Raw genomic sequence first — 15033 nt, forward strand, 5'->3', positions numbered from 1 at the left:
GGACTTCAACTCCCAGAATTCCTCAGCCAGGCATGCATGCCTGGCTGAGGAATTCTGGGAGTTGAAGTCCACAAGTCATAAAAGGGCCAAGTTTGAAGATCCCTGCTGTAGAATCATCTGTGTTGCTGTGTTTACTGTAAGCAACTTAAAACAAGTCTCCAAAAATAAGCAGGGCTGGATATGTTTAGTTGTCAGATGGGAGACCATCAGAAATTGCAGAGTATAGATTAGTCTAGGAAGTCAAAAAGACATCATGGAAGAAAGCAATTGCAAATTAATTTCCATACTGCCACCAGAAAAGCAGCAGAGATGCCTCCATAGAGTCACCCATAATGAAGCTCAATTCAAGGGTGCCTTTACTTAAAGCCACATTTTGGCCTAATAAGAAATTCAAATAACATTAACATACTTGAAACAAATGTCACCGTATTATTGCACACTAGTAGATATTGTGTGCACTAGGAAAAATTGAAAGTGAAGTATTAAGGCAATTGGAATGCCTTATGCACATAGCGATTGGTTCGTAAGATTCCCAAATATTGAGTCTCGGAAAGTTCCTGTATCTTGAAGACTGCTACAAAAGGCAGAGTCACATTAGGTGTTAACATTTCCTACTTCGGGGGACAGGGAAGGCAAAAATATACTTAGCTTTAGCTCTTTTTTTTCTGCAAATGACAATTATATTGTTTCTTACAATTCGGTTGGTTATTTAAGTTTGTTGTGAACAGCATCAGTTGTTATTTATAATTCAAAATGAGATAGGTGTTCAGGAAGACCTGTGGAGTCAAAGATTTCCTATCTTTTCTTTATCCTCTTACCCAGCGCATAACGCTAACATGTGCCTCTATCCATAAAACTGATCAATGATGTTTCTTAGGCTTAATGAGAGCCGGTGTCATTGGTGGCACAAATGGTTTCCTTTTTTGGGGGGGGTATTTGGCTGATTTTGAGCCACTGCTTTTGTGCTTTGCCTTAGATTAGGATTCATTCCTAAGAGTTAACCGACTTGAAAGAGAAGTAATTTGTAGAATGCCAAATTGATGGTTAGTCAAGGGCCGTATGACCAACTCATCCCTTTTACTGTCCTATTACACTGAAATCTGATCCATGGCTTACAAAACAGATTTGCTCTCTCTCCTGATTCTCGAACTGGATTCTCTTCCCGTCCCAGCTCCACTGGCAGAGGCTGGTCCACTAGGGCCTTACTGAGTCCACAAGTAACCAAATGATTATAATTCAGGCCTGTTGCAGCTGTCATTTTCCCGAGCATAATAAGAGCGATGCTGTGGAGTCATTGATCCTTTGAGAGCCTTGGGTGACCTCAATTACCAAAAAGCACGAGCCAGCCTAGCAAAACTAAACAGGACCAAAATGCATATGTGTAGAAAACAAGTGGACGACTCCAGGCCATTTCTAAATGATGCCTTTGGATTTAAACCACAAGGGAATAAAGTAACAACAAGCTCTGTAATGTGTAGGTGGTACTCCTTTAATCCTGCAATTTCTAGGAAAAATGTCTATAATTAAAGCAGAAATAAAACTATATTTAGTATTTGGATATTTTTTAAAAAAAAATACTCTTCCCTATTACCGATGGATAAAAATGTAGCTTGTTATGTTGAAATGTTTTGGAGATAGTACCGATGTGATGGAACGACAGAGGAAAAGTTGCTGGATTTGGTAAAGGGAAATGACAATCTAAGGAAGTAGCAATAATAAGTACTTAATCCTTGGAATTTTATGCAGGAAAAGTGGGGAGGGGGGCGGGTTGTGGTTAAATCAGTCTGCTGGAGACACCGTGATGTCTGTCAATGCTGCAAACATTGACATATTTTGCACTGACAATATGAGAGACAGCCTGTTACTTTAATTGCTTCGCTTTGGGGGGAAACCATCGGCTGGATGTTTTGAGAAGATAAGAAAAGCCTGAGTACAGAATGGGAAGTGAAACTTCATATGTAAAACTAATTGGATAATGTGATTTACGATGTGTAGATAAGGGCCGGGGATTATGTGTGTTACAATGGGTTTGGGGGGAGGAGATTTCAGATTCTGGCATCCCCTCCATGAGTGCCGATGTTTCGTTTCATTATTAAGACTTTTTAGATAATGCCTGCATTTTGTTTGAACGGTCTCATTTATCGGAACCATGAAATTGTCTCCTTCACGTCTCAGAAAGATGCAACCTGTTCAAAAGCCTTTCACTATGAGGCTGCCTGAAAGAGATTGAAGGATTGATGGATTCCTCTGGAGTCGAAATTTAACAAAAGAATTTTCTTCTCATTTTTTCCTCCTCTCCATGAAACCAGATGGGAAGAATCTGCTTTCTGATGATAGTTCAGAAGGCCTCAGTTTGTTGGATCTTCTGAGCTTCACCTACCAAGTAGCTCGGGGAATGGAGTTCCTGGCTTCAAAAAATGTAAGTGGAAGAGCTTGACAGGGTGACTTCATGTAAACAAAGTTTGCATCCAAGCTTTGCAAAGAGCTCTTATAAAAGGAACAGTCAACGGAACATGCGTGAGAAAATGATTATTTTACATTGTATAAATAATTTGAGACAATTGACATTTTCCCCACACAGTTGTCCAATCCAAGGCAAAAAACTCAAACAGCCAATTTTGTCATAAATCCAGTATAACGTATTTAGAGCTAAAGTTTCCTATTAAATTCTGCAAAACAAAACAAAACAAAATACACTAATGCCATTCCCTAGCAAGATTAATAAGAGGGAAGTTATCTAAATCAGGCAATGAGGAAGAAACACAATTCAAACACAACTGATAGGCTCCACACATATCATTACAGAACATAGGCTCTGGGTTATTGACAGGATGAATGCAGAAACACCAAATCTGGAAGGAGTCCATTTGTACATTTACTGTACATCAGGGGTCTTCAAACTTGGCCCTTTCATGACTTGTGGACTTCAGCTCCCAGAATTCCTCAGCCAGACAGGAATTCTGGGAGTTGAAGTCCACAAGTCATAAAAGGGCCAAGTTTGAAGACCCCCGATTTACATATTATTTTCTGAAAAATGAATATTATTGTGAGGGGGAGATAAGAAGAAACCACTTCACTCCTAGCTTCCAACACCAATTTTTCACCTCTTTTAATCAGTCACTTCAGCTATTTTAAGAATGGGGATGGGAAAGGGACCCTGTCTGAATTTAACAACCAACCAGAATATTTAAATGTTGTACCCCAAGAAGGACACTTTTACCAGAGGGATCTTCCTGAATGTACAATGGTTGGGTCAGAGTTAGGAGTTTATCCCTGTCAGCAATTTTTACACCAACTTATTCCATAGATCTGCTGTCCATTACATATCTTATGTGTAAGTCACAGTTTCTATGTTAGGATCTAGGCAGCTTGAAATGCTCGTGTGGTCAAGAGGGAGACAGTGCCAAACAAATTCAGAAACAAATTCAGCCTGGTTTGCTTAGTCTTCTAGATGTGGTTTTTTCTGCACTCATCCTTCCTCTTACTTTCGCTTAAGTAAGCTACACTGCAATGATCTTAATGCCAACATTTATCATTTGAAATGTTAAAGATGGAAAAGAGAGGGTTCGCCTTTAAAGAACCCACCTTTAACATTTCAAATGTGTTAAGATCATCGCAATGTTTCTTCCTAGCATCAGCCAACCCCACAATGTAAAAAAAAGATGTTGAGACTCTGGAAAGAGTGCAGAGAAGAGCAACAAAGAGGATCAAGGGAATGGAGGCTAAAACTTACAAGAAACGGTTGCTGGAATTGGGCATGTCTAGTTTAATGAAGAGAAGGACGAGGGGTGACCTGATAGCTGTGGTCCAATATCTCAGGGCTGCCCCAAAGAAGAGGGAGTCAAGCTATTCTCCAAAGCACCCGAAGGCAGGACAAGAAGCAATGGATGGAAACTAACCAAAGAGAGAAGCAACCTGGAACTAAGGAGAAATTTCCTGACAGTTAGAACAATTAATCAGTGGAACAACCTGCCTCCAGAAGTTGTGGATGCTCCAACACTGGAAGTCTTTAATAAGAGACTGGACAGCCATTTGTCTGTAGTAGTATAGAGTTTCCTGCCTGAGCAGGGAGTTGGACTAGATGACCACCAAGGTCCCTTCCAACATCATCATCATCATCGTTATTATTATTATTATTATTATTGTTGTTGTTGTTGTTGTTGTTGTTGTTGTTATTTACTCTATACAGTGGTACCTTGATACTCATTGTTAATTGATATCGGGAGGCACAATGAGTATCAAAAATGATGAACACCAAACACTTTTTTCTCATAAGGAATAATGTAGTGAGTCACAAGGCAGCTGATAGCGACAAGTTCTAGCTTGTGCATTGAGTACCAAATGGTTAGGACGCTGAGCTTGTCGATCAGATGGTTGGCAGTTTGGCAGGTTGAATCCTGAGTTCCGTGTAACAGAGTGAGCGCCTGTTAATCGTCCCAGCTTCTGCCAGCCTAGCAGTGCGAAAGCACGTAAAAATGCAAGTAGAAAAATAGGGACCACTACGGTGGGAAGGTAACAGCGTTCCGTGCGCCTTTGGCATCTAGTCATGCCGGCCACATGACCACGGAGACGTCCTCGGACAAGCGCTGGCTCTTCGGCTTTGAAACGGAGATGAGCACCGGCCCCTAGAGTTGGAAACGACTAGCACGCATGTGCGGGGGAACCTTTACCTTTACCTTTACCTTTAAACAATGAGTACCAGGACAAAAATTTCGCAGTACCAAATTTGATGAGTTTCAAAGCAATTGAGTACCAAGGGTTCCACTGAATACCAAAGGCAGGTTATTATTCTAAAGATGACTAATGTATCTTTTTTATTTATTTTTATTTTTTACAGTGCGTGCACCGTGATCTGGCAGCACGAAATGTCCTCTTGGCTGAAGGAAAAATTGTGAAGATCTGTGACTTTGGACTAGCAAGAGATATCATGCACGATTCAAACTATGTCTCCAAAGGCAGTGTACGTATTGCTGTTGTTTTTATGTGGGGTGGCTGCCCTAGCGACCGTTTTAAGTATACAAAAGAACGATATACCGAAAGGTGGTTTATTATTTCATGCATTTAATGCTTAAATAAGAACAACAAAAGAGGTACACAAAACTAGCTTGTGTTGCAAGAAAGAGTTTTAAAATGTTAACAAAAAAAATATTAAATAACACCTGACCAAAAAACAATAAAACTCTTAGGATATTTCCATATTGCTTCTTGATCGGCGTCCTCACTTCAACGTTCTTTGCCTTTGTCCGAGCGTTGTGTATAGCTAGACAAGAAAACGTCTAAAAACCACAACCCCAGCTACTTGAATAAAAACCTGTTCTGTACCAGCCTGCTACCGGCCCTGCAGAAAAGGCAACCCCTTTACAAACGGCAAGAGGCTGGAATACCTCTGCCAAATTTATTACTACAAAAAACAAGCAAGACACGAACCAAGATACAGGAGCTTGGAAACACTATCTGAGTGGTTGCTTTCAGCAAACCAGCCCTCCCCACACATTCCCTTTATAAAGAGTTCAGGGCGTAGCCTCTCTCTGCCTCCTTCCGAGAAGCCCCACAGCCTTCCTCTGTTTACTCCTACCTGACTGCCTCCTGCGTCGGGCGTCCTTGAACAGGGCCAGCTGTGGGTCATCTTCATCCACACTGTCAGGCTCACACAGCTGGGTCTCCATGGTGACCAAGTGGGAGGGGCCTGCCTGAGGGCTATCATCAGCAAGATCTTCAACCCCCTCAGCAAGGTCTTCAACACCCCCCTCCTCCTCTGAGTTGTCCGACCCAACTGCCGAACCCACAGGCTGACCCTGAATCACAACAAAACCAGACAAGTTCTGGAAAACACAGATTTATCATAATTGGCAACAAAAAAAATAGGTATTGGTTCTGCCGAACCAGTGTGAACCGGCTGAATCCCAGCACTGGGTGGGTGAAGAGCAAGCTACAGCATTTAAAAAATGGCCAACTTTAAGTGTCTTTGCTACCGACATACCCACATACGTATGGCTACAAATCAACTTTAAAGACAGCCTGATAGTGAATATTTCATTTACAGCAACTCTTGCATGTTTTCTAATTAACGTTTGCCTTTTTCAGACCTTCCTTCCAGTCAAATGGATGGCACCTGAAAGCATTTTTGACAACCTGTATACCACATTAAGTGATGTCTGGTCCTATGGCATTCTGTTATGGGAAATATTTTCTCTTGGTAGGCAAATTAATTGCTTTGGTGTACGAAAGAATTGAACCTGATAAATAAATAGCCTTCTGCAATATATTATGGTTGCAACTTTAGTTTAGAGGCATGTTAAGCAAAATGGTATCAGTATTACTTTTTTTTTATTTGCTATGAACCTCTGGTACTAACCGACAACAATAAAAATAACAACATAATATCAGCAAGTATACATTGATGAAAACGTGGCATCCTGTAATTTTTCATTTCCAAATTTTTTAGCAAATTATGTGAATTAGAATTTAGAATTCTAAGAAGTTAATTTTGTAAACGATGTTAATTTCAAAGTTCTCCAATGTTTTTGATATATGTTGGCAATCTGTAATAGTCTGTTTGTTATTGTTAAATTAAAATAAATTGTGCACCCACATATTCTTTTAAATAATACATAAACACAGTTTCAGGATGTCAGTCAGACACCAGCAGAATATCTTTTGCACATGGTTTGATGTACATATTTGATCAGAAAATATGAAGAGATTCTGTTGTAGGGGCTGCTTTTTTTTTGCAACTCAGACCATAATTTTGATCTTTATTATGACATATTAACCCAATATATAAGATGTCAAAGATAGATTTTCTACTGGTTTTTTTTTGTTCTTTCTTTTCTTTAATTAAAGCTAAACAATTCATTTTCAAAACGCTTTTCCCGAAACATAGTCCCGCCTGCAAGATTGTGCCTCCACCAACATTATTGCTCTCAATCTTCCACCCTATCACCCCTGTCTCAATGCTGAGTCCAGTGATGGCCACAAAAATATGGCCCACCCATAAAATAAGTAAATGGATTCATATGTCATGCTAAACCAGGAGTCAGCAACCTGAAACAGTGAAAGAGCCACTCGGAACCGGTTCCCTCACAAAAGGAAAAACTGGGAGCCGCAAAAAAATGTGTGCACATGTGCGTACATGCGCACATGCGCAGAACAGGGTTTGACTGAAGAGTGGAGCCAAGGCGAGATATGCACCTACCCTGCATATTTGAATTGATTGGTTGAACCTTTTTAGTCCCACTTTTTTTTGGGGGGGGACTGCACATGGCAGACGACTGGGAGCCGCAGGAGACGGCTGAAAGAGCCCCATGCGGCTCTGGAGCCGCGGGTTGCAGACCTGTGTGCTAAACCAATAACTCCAATTTTGCTTCATGCCATAGAATTAAGCGGGTTTATTGTTGGGTTGCAAGACATTAATAAATAATGTATGTTCCTATCTATTTGGATATCTGTAAAACATCCTCCATTTTTTTTGCAATTGTCTATCCTTGACCAGTGATTTATATATACTATTATAGATTGCAAAATATTTAAGAGTCTACTGAATCTCAATCTAGACTGATTAGGTGGCGCAGTAGTTAGAATCCAGTACTTCAGGCTAACTCACTGCCAGGAGTTCGATCCTGACCATCTCAAGGTTGACTCAGCCTTCCATCCTTCCCAGGTTGATAAAATGAGGACCCAGATTGTTGGGGGCAATAGGCTGATTCTGCAAACCACTTAGAGAGGGTTTTAAAGCCCTATGAAGCGGCATATAAGTCTAAGTGCTATTGCTTTTGCTCTCCCAACCACTGAACGCACATATTTATGAAGGAGATGTTGCTTCTTTAGAAGTTTTGCGGCTGTTGAAATTATGCCTGAAGGATGTGACCAGATTATTATTTTATCTTGATTTACCTGCTTTCTAAAAAAAATGTGTGGGTGTAAATTCTTGGACTCTTATCCTTTGATGTATGTTGAACCAGTCAAATTTTATACAGCCTTGTAAGATTTAAAAGATGGATTGTTTGGATTTGCTTCTTGAGTCAAAAAAAAAGTGATGTCAACTTCCTGCTTTTGTTTTTCAGGTGGGACCCCATACCCTGGCATGTTGGTTGACTCCACCTTCTATAATAAAATTAAAAGTGGCTATCGTATGACAAAACCAGATCATGCTACCTCTGAGGTGTATGTATTCACTTGCATCTTCTTTCCCTGCTTGCACATAATGTTGTTGTTGTTAGTTGCGAAGTCGTGTCCGACCCATCGCGACCCTATGGACAATGTTTCTCCAGGCTTTCCTGTCCTCTACCATCTTCTGGAGTCCATTTAAGCTCACGCCTACTGCTTCAGTGACTCCATCCAGCCACCTCATTCTCTGTCGTCCCCTTCTTCTCTTGTCCTCCATCTTTCCCAGCATTAGGCTCTTCTCCAGTGAGTCTTTCCTTCTCATTAGGTGGCCAAAGTATTTGAGTTTTAGCTTCAGGATCTGGCCTTCTAAAGAGCGGTCAGGGTTGATCTCCTCTAGGACTGACCGGTTTGATCGCCTTGCAGTCCAAGGGACTCGCAGGAGTCTTCTCCAGCACCAGAGTTCAAAGGCCTCAATTCTTTGGCGCTCGGCCTTTCTTATTGTCCAGCTTTCACTGCCATACATTGCAACTGGGAAGACCATAGCCTTGACTATACGCACTTTTGTTGACAGGGCGATGTCTCTGCTTTTTAGTGTGCTGTCTAGATTTTCCATGGCTTTCCTCCCGAGGAGCAAGCGTCTTTTAATTTCTTGACTACAGTCCCCATCTGCAGTGATCTTGGAGCCCAGGAAAATAAAATCTGTCACTACCTCCATTTCTTCCCCATCTATTTGCCAGGAATTGAGAGGGCCGGATGCCATGATCTTGGTTTTCTTAATGTTTAGTTTCAACCCAACTTTTGCACTCTCCTTCTTCACTCGCAACAAGAGACTCTTCAGTTCCTCTTCACTTTCTGCCATTGCACATAATAGGATTAAACTTTTTCAGCTTGGTGTCCTTGCAGCATTTAGTCCCAAAATGCTTCCAGGCTGAACTTCGAAATTTACACTAGAGCTTTAGCTATGAATGGGCTTGCCTCCTGCAATATTGCTTCTCCTAAAAAAACAAAACAAAACAGTGTTGTGCTTTAAGAAAAAGATGCTGTTTGATAAAACAATTAGGTAACTAATTAACAGATAGTCGTGAATTCCCTGAGATACTTAAGGGTATAAAAGGGTATATAATGGAGCAGAGAATGAAAGTTGATAGCTGATTCAATGTTGGTTTCATTGCGGTGCACATTTGTCATTTGTCATCCCCCTATTTTTCATCAGCCTTATATCTTGTCAACAATTTACTTATGAGGCATTTTCTTCTGTCTGGTTCCCAGGTATGACATCATGGTGAAATGTTGGAATAATGAACCTGAAAAGAGACCATCTTTTTACCACTTAAGTGAAATAGTTGAGAGTCTGTTGCCTGGTGAATACAAGAAGGTTAGTCTTTTTCAGAAAATGGATGTTGCTTTCAGGATTTCAAAAATATGTTTCCTTATGATTGTGGGGCTGAATTATGGGTTTTAAAATTATATTTCAGGGAATGATGGCAATGTGGAGATAAATGGTTGGGATGCCTGGGATAAACCTGGCAAATGTTACGGTTGGATGGGCAACATACATGCTTTTTAGGCCCCTTTCCATAGAGGATTGACTTATCTTGTGCCATTTCTAAAAAGACAGATGATCCGTCGCATAGCAGATCCTGGAAAAGCTGTTGAAAGTTAACAGGTTGTTTGGTTTCTTATTGCAATTATGGACTATAAGTTTAGTTTTAATACTTCATGCTTCCAAATCTGTTGAGCCATCTTTTATCTCTAAAAGACGTTCTCGACAATGTCAGAAAAAGTTGTTGCTGCTACCCTGTAATTTGTGCAGGGCCACCACAGCCGTTTGCGCTGCAGGGCCTGAGTTACTACAACCAGTGTTCTCATTAAAAAAAAAATGTTCCACTTACGGAATAATTATTTTTCTTTAAAAACACTCTACATGTGAAGCATGATCCTTGCACGGCAAAAGGAAACCTTCTTGCAGCTTACATTAGATTTTACAGAGAGGAATGGTTGATAAAGCTGTAAGAGAATAAAGATGAATGTCTAAGCAATTTTTTTCCATTTTTTTTCTAGAGTTACGATGGAATCCACTTGGACTTCTTAAAGAGTGATCATCCTGCTGTCACACGCATGAGAGTGGACTGTGACAATCCATATATTGGTGTCACTTACAAAAACGAGGACAAGCTGAAAGACAGAGAGAGTGGATTTGATGAACAAAGACTCAGCGCAGACAGTGGCTATATAATCCCACTGCCTGATATTGACCCAGTATCAGAAGATGAAATGGGGAAAAGGAACAGACACAGGTAAGGACAGAAGGGACTTCATCATGCCATCAATTTTGGTCACGTGAGGTAGTATATCCAGCTTACCTACGCAGTTCCTGTTAACTAACTCATTTTTATTGGCGTTTTCAGTCTAGAAATACCACTTTAATTTATATACCGCTTCATAGTGCTTTACAGCACCCTCTTAAGTGGATTACAACAATCTGGGTCCTCATTTTACTGACCTTAGAAAGATGGAAGGCTGAGTCAACCTTGAGCCGGTCGGGATCGAACTGCTGGCAGTGAGCAGAGTCAGTCTGCAACACCTTATTCAAAGTCGCTGTGTCACCACAGCTCTTGTTTGGCATTATCACATGTAACGATGTTGCCTAGGTTTCTGAGCAGTTGCAGAATGGAGCTAGAATTCCCTTATTTGTGTAGAAGGAAATGTTGCAAACCCACTGCACTGAAGCACCTTTTGGTAATGGAGCTATTGGGCACATTGTTGGATTAGTGAGTGGCAGTCTTAGAAATCTGTGAATGCATTTACAAATAAAATATCCAGAAGCTTAGATTTCTCCTCTATGTTATAGTCCAGTGATGGCAAACCTTTTAGAGACCAAGTGCCCAAACTGCAACCCAAAACCTGCTTATGAATCGTTGGGTGCCGGGTGGGCATGGCCCATTGGGTGGGCATGGCCCATTGGGTGGGCGTGGCTGTGGTGGTAACAGCAGACTGGGTGGGACTAAAAAGTTCAATCAATCAATTCCAACTTTATGAGATCTTTTTTTTCCTGTGAGAAGTTGAAATTGATTGAACCTTTTTTTTTTTGCACATGGCGGCGGAGGCCTAAATAGAAAAGGGTTTTCTAAAACACAGCTGAAGGCCTAGGACTGGGGTGACAGCACACATGCCCACAAAGAGGGCTCTGCGTGCCACCCGTGGCATGCGTGCTATAGGTTCGCCACCACTGTTATAGTCTTTCTGCAGCCACTGTATATAACAAGTGATTTAAGGGTGGTACGCTGCCCGGAGTCAATTTCTTGTGAGGTGGGTGGCCATATACATATGACAAACGAACAAATAAGTCAAGTATTTTCTGTGGGGCTTTGTAATCTTTCCTAACTTTTTTTTTCTTCCGCGTTCTTACCCAGTTCTCAGACATCTGAGGAAAGTGCCATCGAAACCGGATCCAGCAGTTCCACGTTCGTGAAGCGAGAAGATGAAACCGTTGATGATATTGACATTATCGACGATATTGGAATGGATTCCTCGGAACTAGTTGAGGACAGCTTCCTGTAACTCTGGAAAGGAGAGCGGGCAACGTTTGAGCAGTGCAAAATGAAAAAAAGAAAAGAGGAAGATCAAGATATGACTCGTGAACTTTCAATTTTGTAGGGAAAAGCACTCCAAAACAGACGGTAAAGACCTGCCAATGCTCATGCCTCTCAACAAGTGGTCTCAAAATCTCCCTTGGTTGGCGAAAGACTTTGAGGAGCCAGTTTTCAAGGATCCTTCTTCCTTGAAGTACTCCCGTAGCATCTCAGCATGTGTTGGCTATTTCAGTAGATGGATGAATCAAGAAAAAGGCCACGGATACTTCAATTTGTGTTTCAAGGGCATTCATAACTCAGACGGATAAATTTTCTACTACGGTGAATCATTGTCAGTGTGATTGTGTAAATACCTGTTCCTACCAGGATATATATATATTTTTTAAAAAAAGAAGACCACTTAAGACTTTGGCATATTTACTTCCTTAAGTTTATATAAGCTGCTGGTGGATTAGCACCTGAAATGAATTACATATCAAAAAGAAACCACTTTTGAAAAGCATGAAATGGATTAACACTAAGTAATGTTTTATTTTTTACAGATAATGCAAACAAAAGGGAACGATAGGTATTTCCAAAATATATTCAATAGCTTATTAAATCAAATGAGATTTTTTTTTTCATAACCATAGAGGAATAGTTCTTTATCTACTGTTCTCAGTATTACTAAGTATAGTTTATAACTACTTCTTGTCCTTTGTTAAAACACAGTATTAAAGTCACTACTAACAAACTAAATCATTTTAGGATTTAAATATTTACACAAAAAGCTCTTCTATTTGACTCTTTTGGTAAATTAAACCTTGTTTAAGAAATAGGAATAGAAAGTGTTTTCTAAGGAATCTAGATATTAATTTTCCATCCTTAGCAGAAGAGCTTTCTTAATACAGCAGGCTGATATGCTAGTGAATCTTCACTAACAGAAATTGATTTTGCAGAATATAGAAACCTAAAATGTATTTTTTAACAAATTTAATACATTTACAATCAAATTATCGTACAATAGAAATAGGTGACCAATTAATAAGGCTGCTTGGAGCATCGAAGAAAGATGCTACAGATTTGAAAGGGGTTTTTTTTTGGAGGGGGTTATTATGTATGACTAGTTAGAATGGATACACCAACTGCTCTTTCTGAAAAAGCTTTTTTCTGAGCCTGAAATTTCCAATTGCGTAGCTACTTTGTGCAAAAATGTTTTTGTTCTAAACAAATTTTCCTACAAAAATTAGCAAGGTTTTTTTTTATTTTTCCCAATTACTCCAATGGGCATCGAATCAAACGTAAAGCCTTCCCATGCATACAGCATACTTAAAACACAGGTCTGCCTTATTTCTGTAGATTTAGCGGGAAAAGTATGCCATTGCATTTCTCAAATGTCAATCGGGTAGCATTAATTCTTCTTTTATATATTCTGAAATAGGTTTAATATTACTCTTTTCTTAACCTGCCTTTTTTAAATATGTGTGATAGAGTGTCAAATTATTTTATGAGTTATAGTGGAATCCAGATCAGTGCATATAGGATTGTAGCTTTTAGGCTGTGATTTTTGTCGGAGGGTCTGTGGAAATAATAAACTGGAATCAGTCTGTACAAATAAAAAGACTGGGAGCGTATGGTGCACAAGATGAAATCCCATAATTATTACTGAAAATCCAGTCTGGAGTTTTGTAAACAGGAAAATAAGAAAGCAAACTTGCTTAGAAAAAAAAATCTGCCCTTGGTTCTAAAAGCCAAGTTGCGTGCAGATCTAGATGTGCAATTTTCTGAAGTCGCTTCAACGCTGGAAGCAAAAAAAACAAACAAACCCTCGGCCTCTTGGGAGAGGCATTTGGCATATAATTACGCTCACTGCAAGGCTCCAAGTCAATAGATGGAGCAGAGACTTGGCATTAAGAAAATGTTGCCCGTGAGCCAATGGGAGGGCCTGATGGATCTCCCGCGGAATCTGTGTTCCCTAGCTATCCTTAAAGACACTGCAAAGGTCCCAGAGAGATGGCTACTTGGAGCAATATGTGGCTAGAATGTATGACAGTAAAGAGCAGCATATAAAGGAAGGCATTGAGTTGGCGAGGCTGTTTTAGAGACAGTACTGGGTTTACACTGAGCTCTATGCTTGATTGTTGGGCTGAAAAACACCCAATCAGAACTTATCTACACTGTGAATCAGTTCTTTGGGTCATCCCAGCGATGATTCAGCATCGCGGCTGCTCACTTGATCCTGGAGATTACATAAAATGCCGGGTGATGCTTTAGTTGGTGCAGGGGTGTTAAACAGCCCGGCCCGTGGGCCGGTTGCATTATACAGAGGCCACGCCCACCCCAGCTCTGGCAATGCAAAAAAAGTTGTGATACGTCGTGACACATCACGTGATGTGGGCGGGTTTGACACCCGTACTTTAGTGGAATAAATGGTCTCTCCAAACAGACAACACGATTCGGCCAATATTAAGTTCTTGAAAGATGTTGACTTCAACAGATGATAGTTGCATGCATGCTCAATAACAACCTAAGAGATTCCAATGTGCTTTTCTAAGGGCTGATACAATGATAAATATTTCATTGTATACTGTTCTGGATATGCCCAACATCACCGCACCAAATAAGTAGACCCAAATTTTCTAGTGATCTACTACTACCAGTCTAATTAATTACAAGTGGGCTGAAGTCAGATGCAGACTCCCAATATTTTATTAGCATATACCTTCAGAAAAGTGAGATAGGAATTTTATAAATAGCAAAAATATATACTTTGCTTTATGTCCCCCAAGCATTCATGTTTCACCAAAAATTAAATGGACTTTTGGGCACCAGGGACCGGTTCCGTGGAGAGAGGTTTTTCCACGGACCGGAGAATGCGTGGTTTTGTGTGCTGCCTGCATCCCACAGATGAGGCTTTGCTTGTTTGTGCGGCCCAGTTGCTGGCATGCCGCGGCCCGGTACTGGTCCATGCACCAGGGGTTGGGGACCCCTGGACTACAATATTCTTGTCTTGTTGACAGTAATCGTCTCACCTTTCTTTTGTTATCTCCCAAAGCTTGCCCTACTCCACAAGATGCATAGTTTGCTATTTTTGTGGACAAATCACCTTGCCCTCGCACCATGAAGTAGCATCTGGCTGTCATAGACTCAGAAGCTGCACAGGATCAGATCTGGTTCATACGCAGATAGGGGACTGCTATAAAATGCTGGGATTGTAGGTTAGCCTGACAAGTAGCAAAAAATAATAATAATTGCCTGGTAGAAGCCAACAGTGAACTAGTTAGAAAGCTACATAAATGTGTCCGTGTTGACCTTAATTCCTTTTTGCATTATAGTGCAAATTGGTACATACTAT

The 15033-nt window shown here is 40.5% G+C and overlaps 1 protein-coding gene across 1 annotated transcript in view; it reads left to right on the forward strand.

Annotated features, from left to right (window-relative positions):
* The window catches only part of PDGFRA (platelet derived growth factor receptor alpha), a 54668-nt gene extending 42461 nt beyond the window's left edge, over nt 1-12207 (forward strand). The window contains exons 17-23 of the mRNA XM_083367896.1: nt 2310-2419; nt 4838-4960; nt 6085-6196; nt 8064-8163; nt 9376-9481; nt 10168-10403; nt 11520-12207. Coding sequence (XP_083224022.1) covers nt 2310-2419; nt 4838-4960; nt 6085-6196; nt 8064-8163; nt 9376-9481; nt 10168-10403; nt 11520-11667 — 935 coding nt within the window. The 3' untranslated portion in view covers nt 11668-12207. The remainder of the gene's footprint in view (nt 1-2309; nt 2420-4837; nt 4961-6084; nt 6197-8063; nt 8164-9375; nt 9482-10167; nt 10404-11519) is intronic.
* The last annotated feature ends 2826 nt before the right edge of the window (nt 12208-15033 follow it).

This window comes from Vipera ursinii (genome assembly GCF_947247035.1).
Source record: "Vipera ursinii genome assembly, chromosome: 7".
NCBI lineage: Eukaryota > Metazoa > Chordata > Lepidosauria > Squamata > Viperidae > Vipera > Vipera ursinii.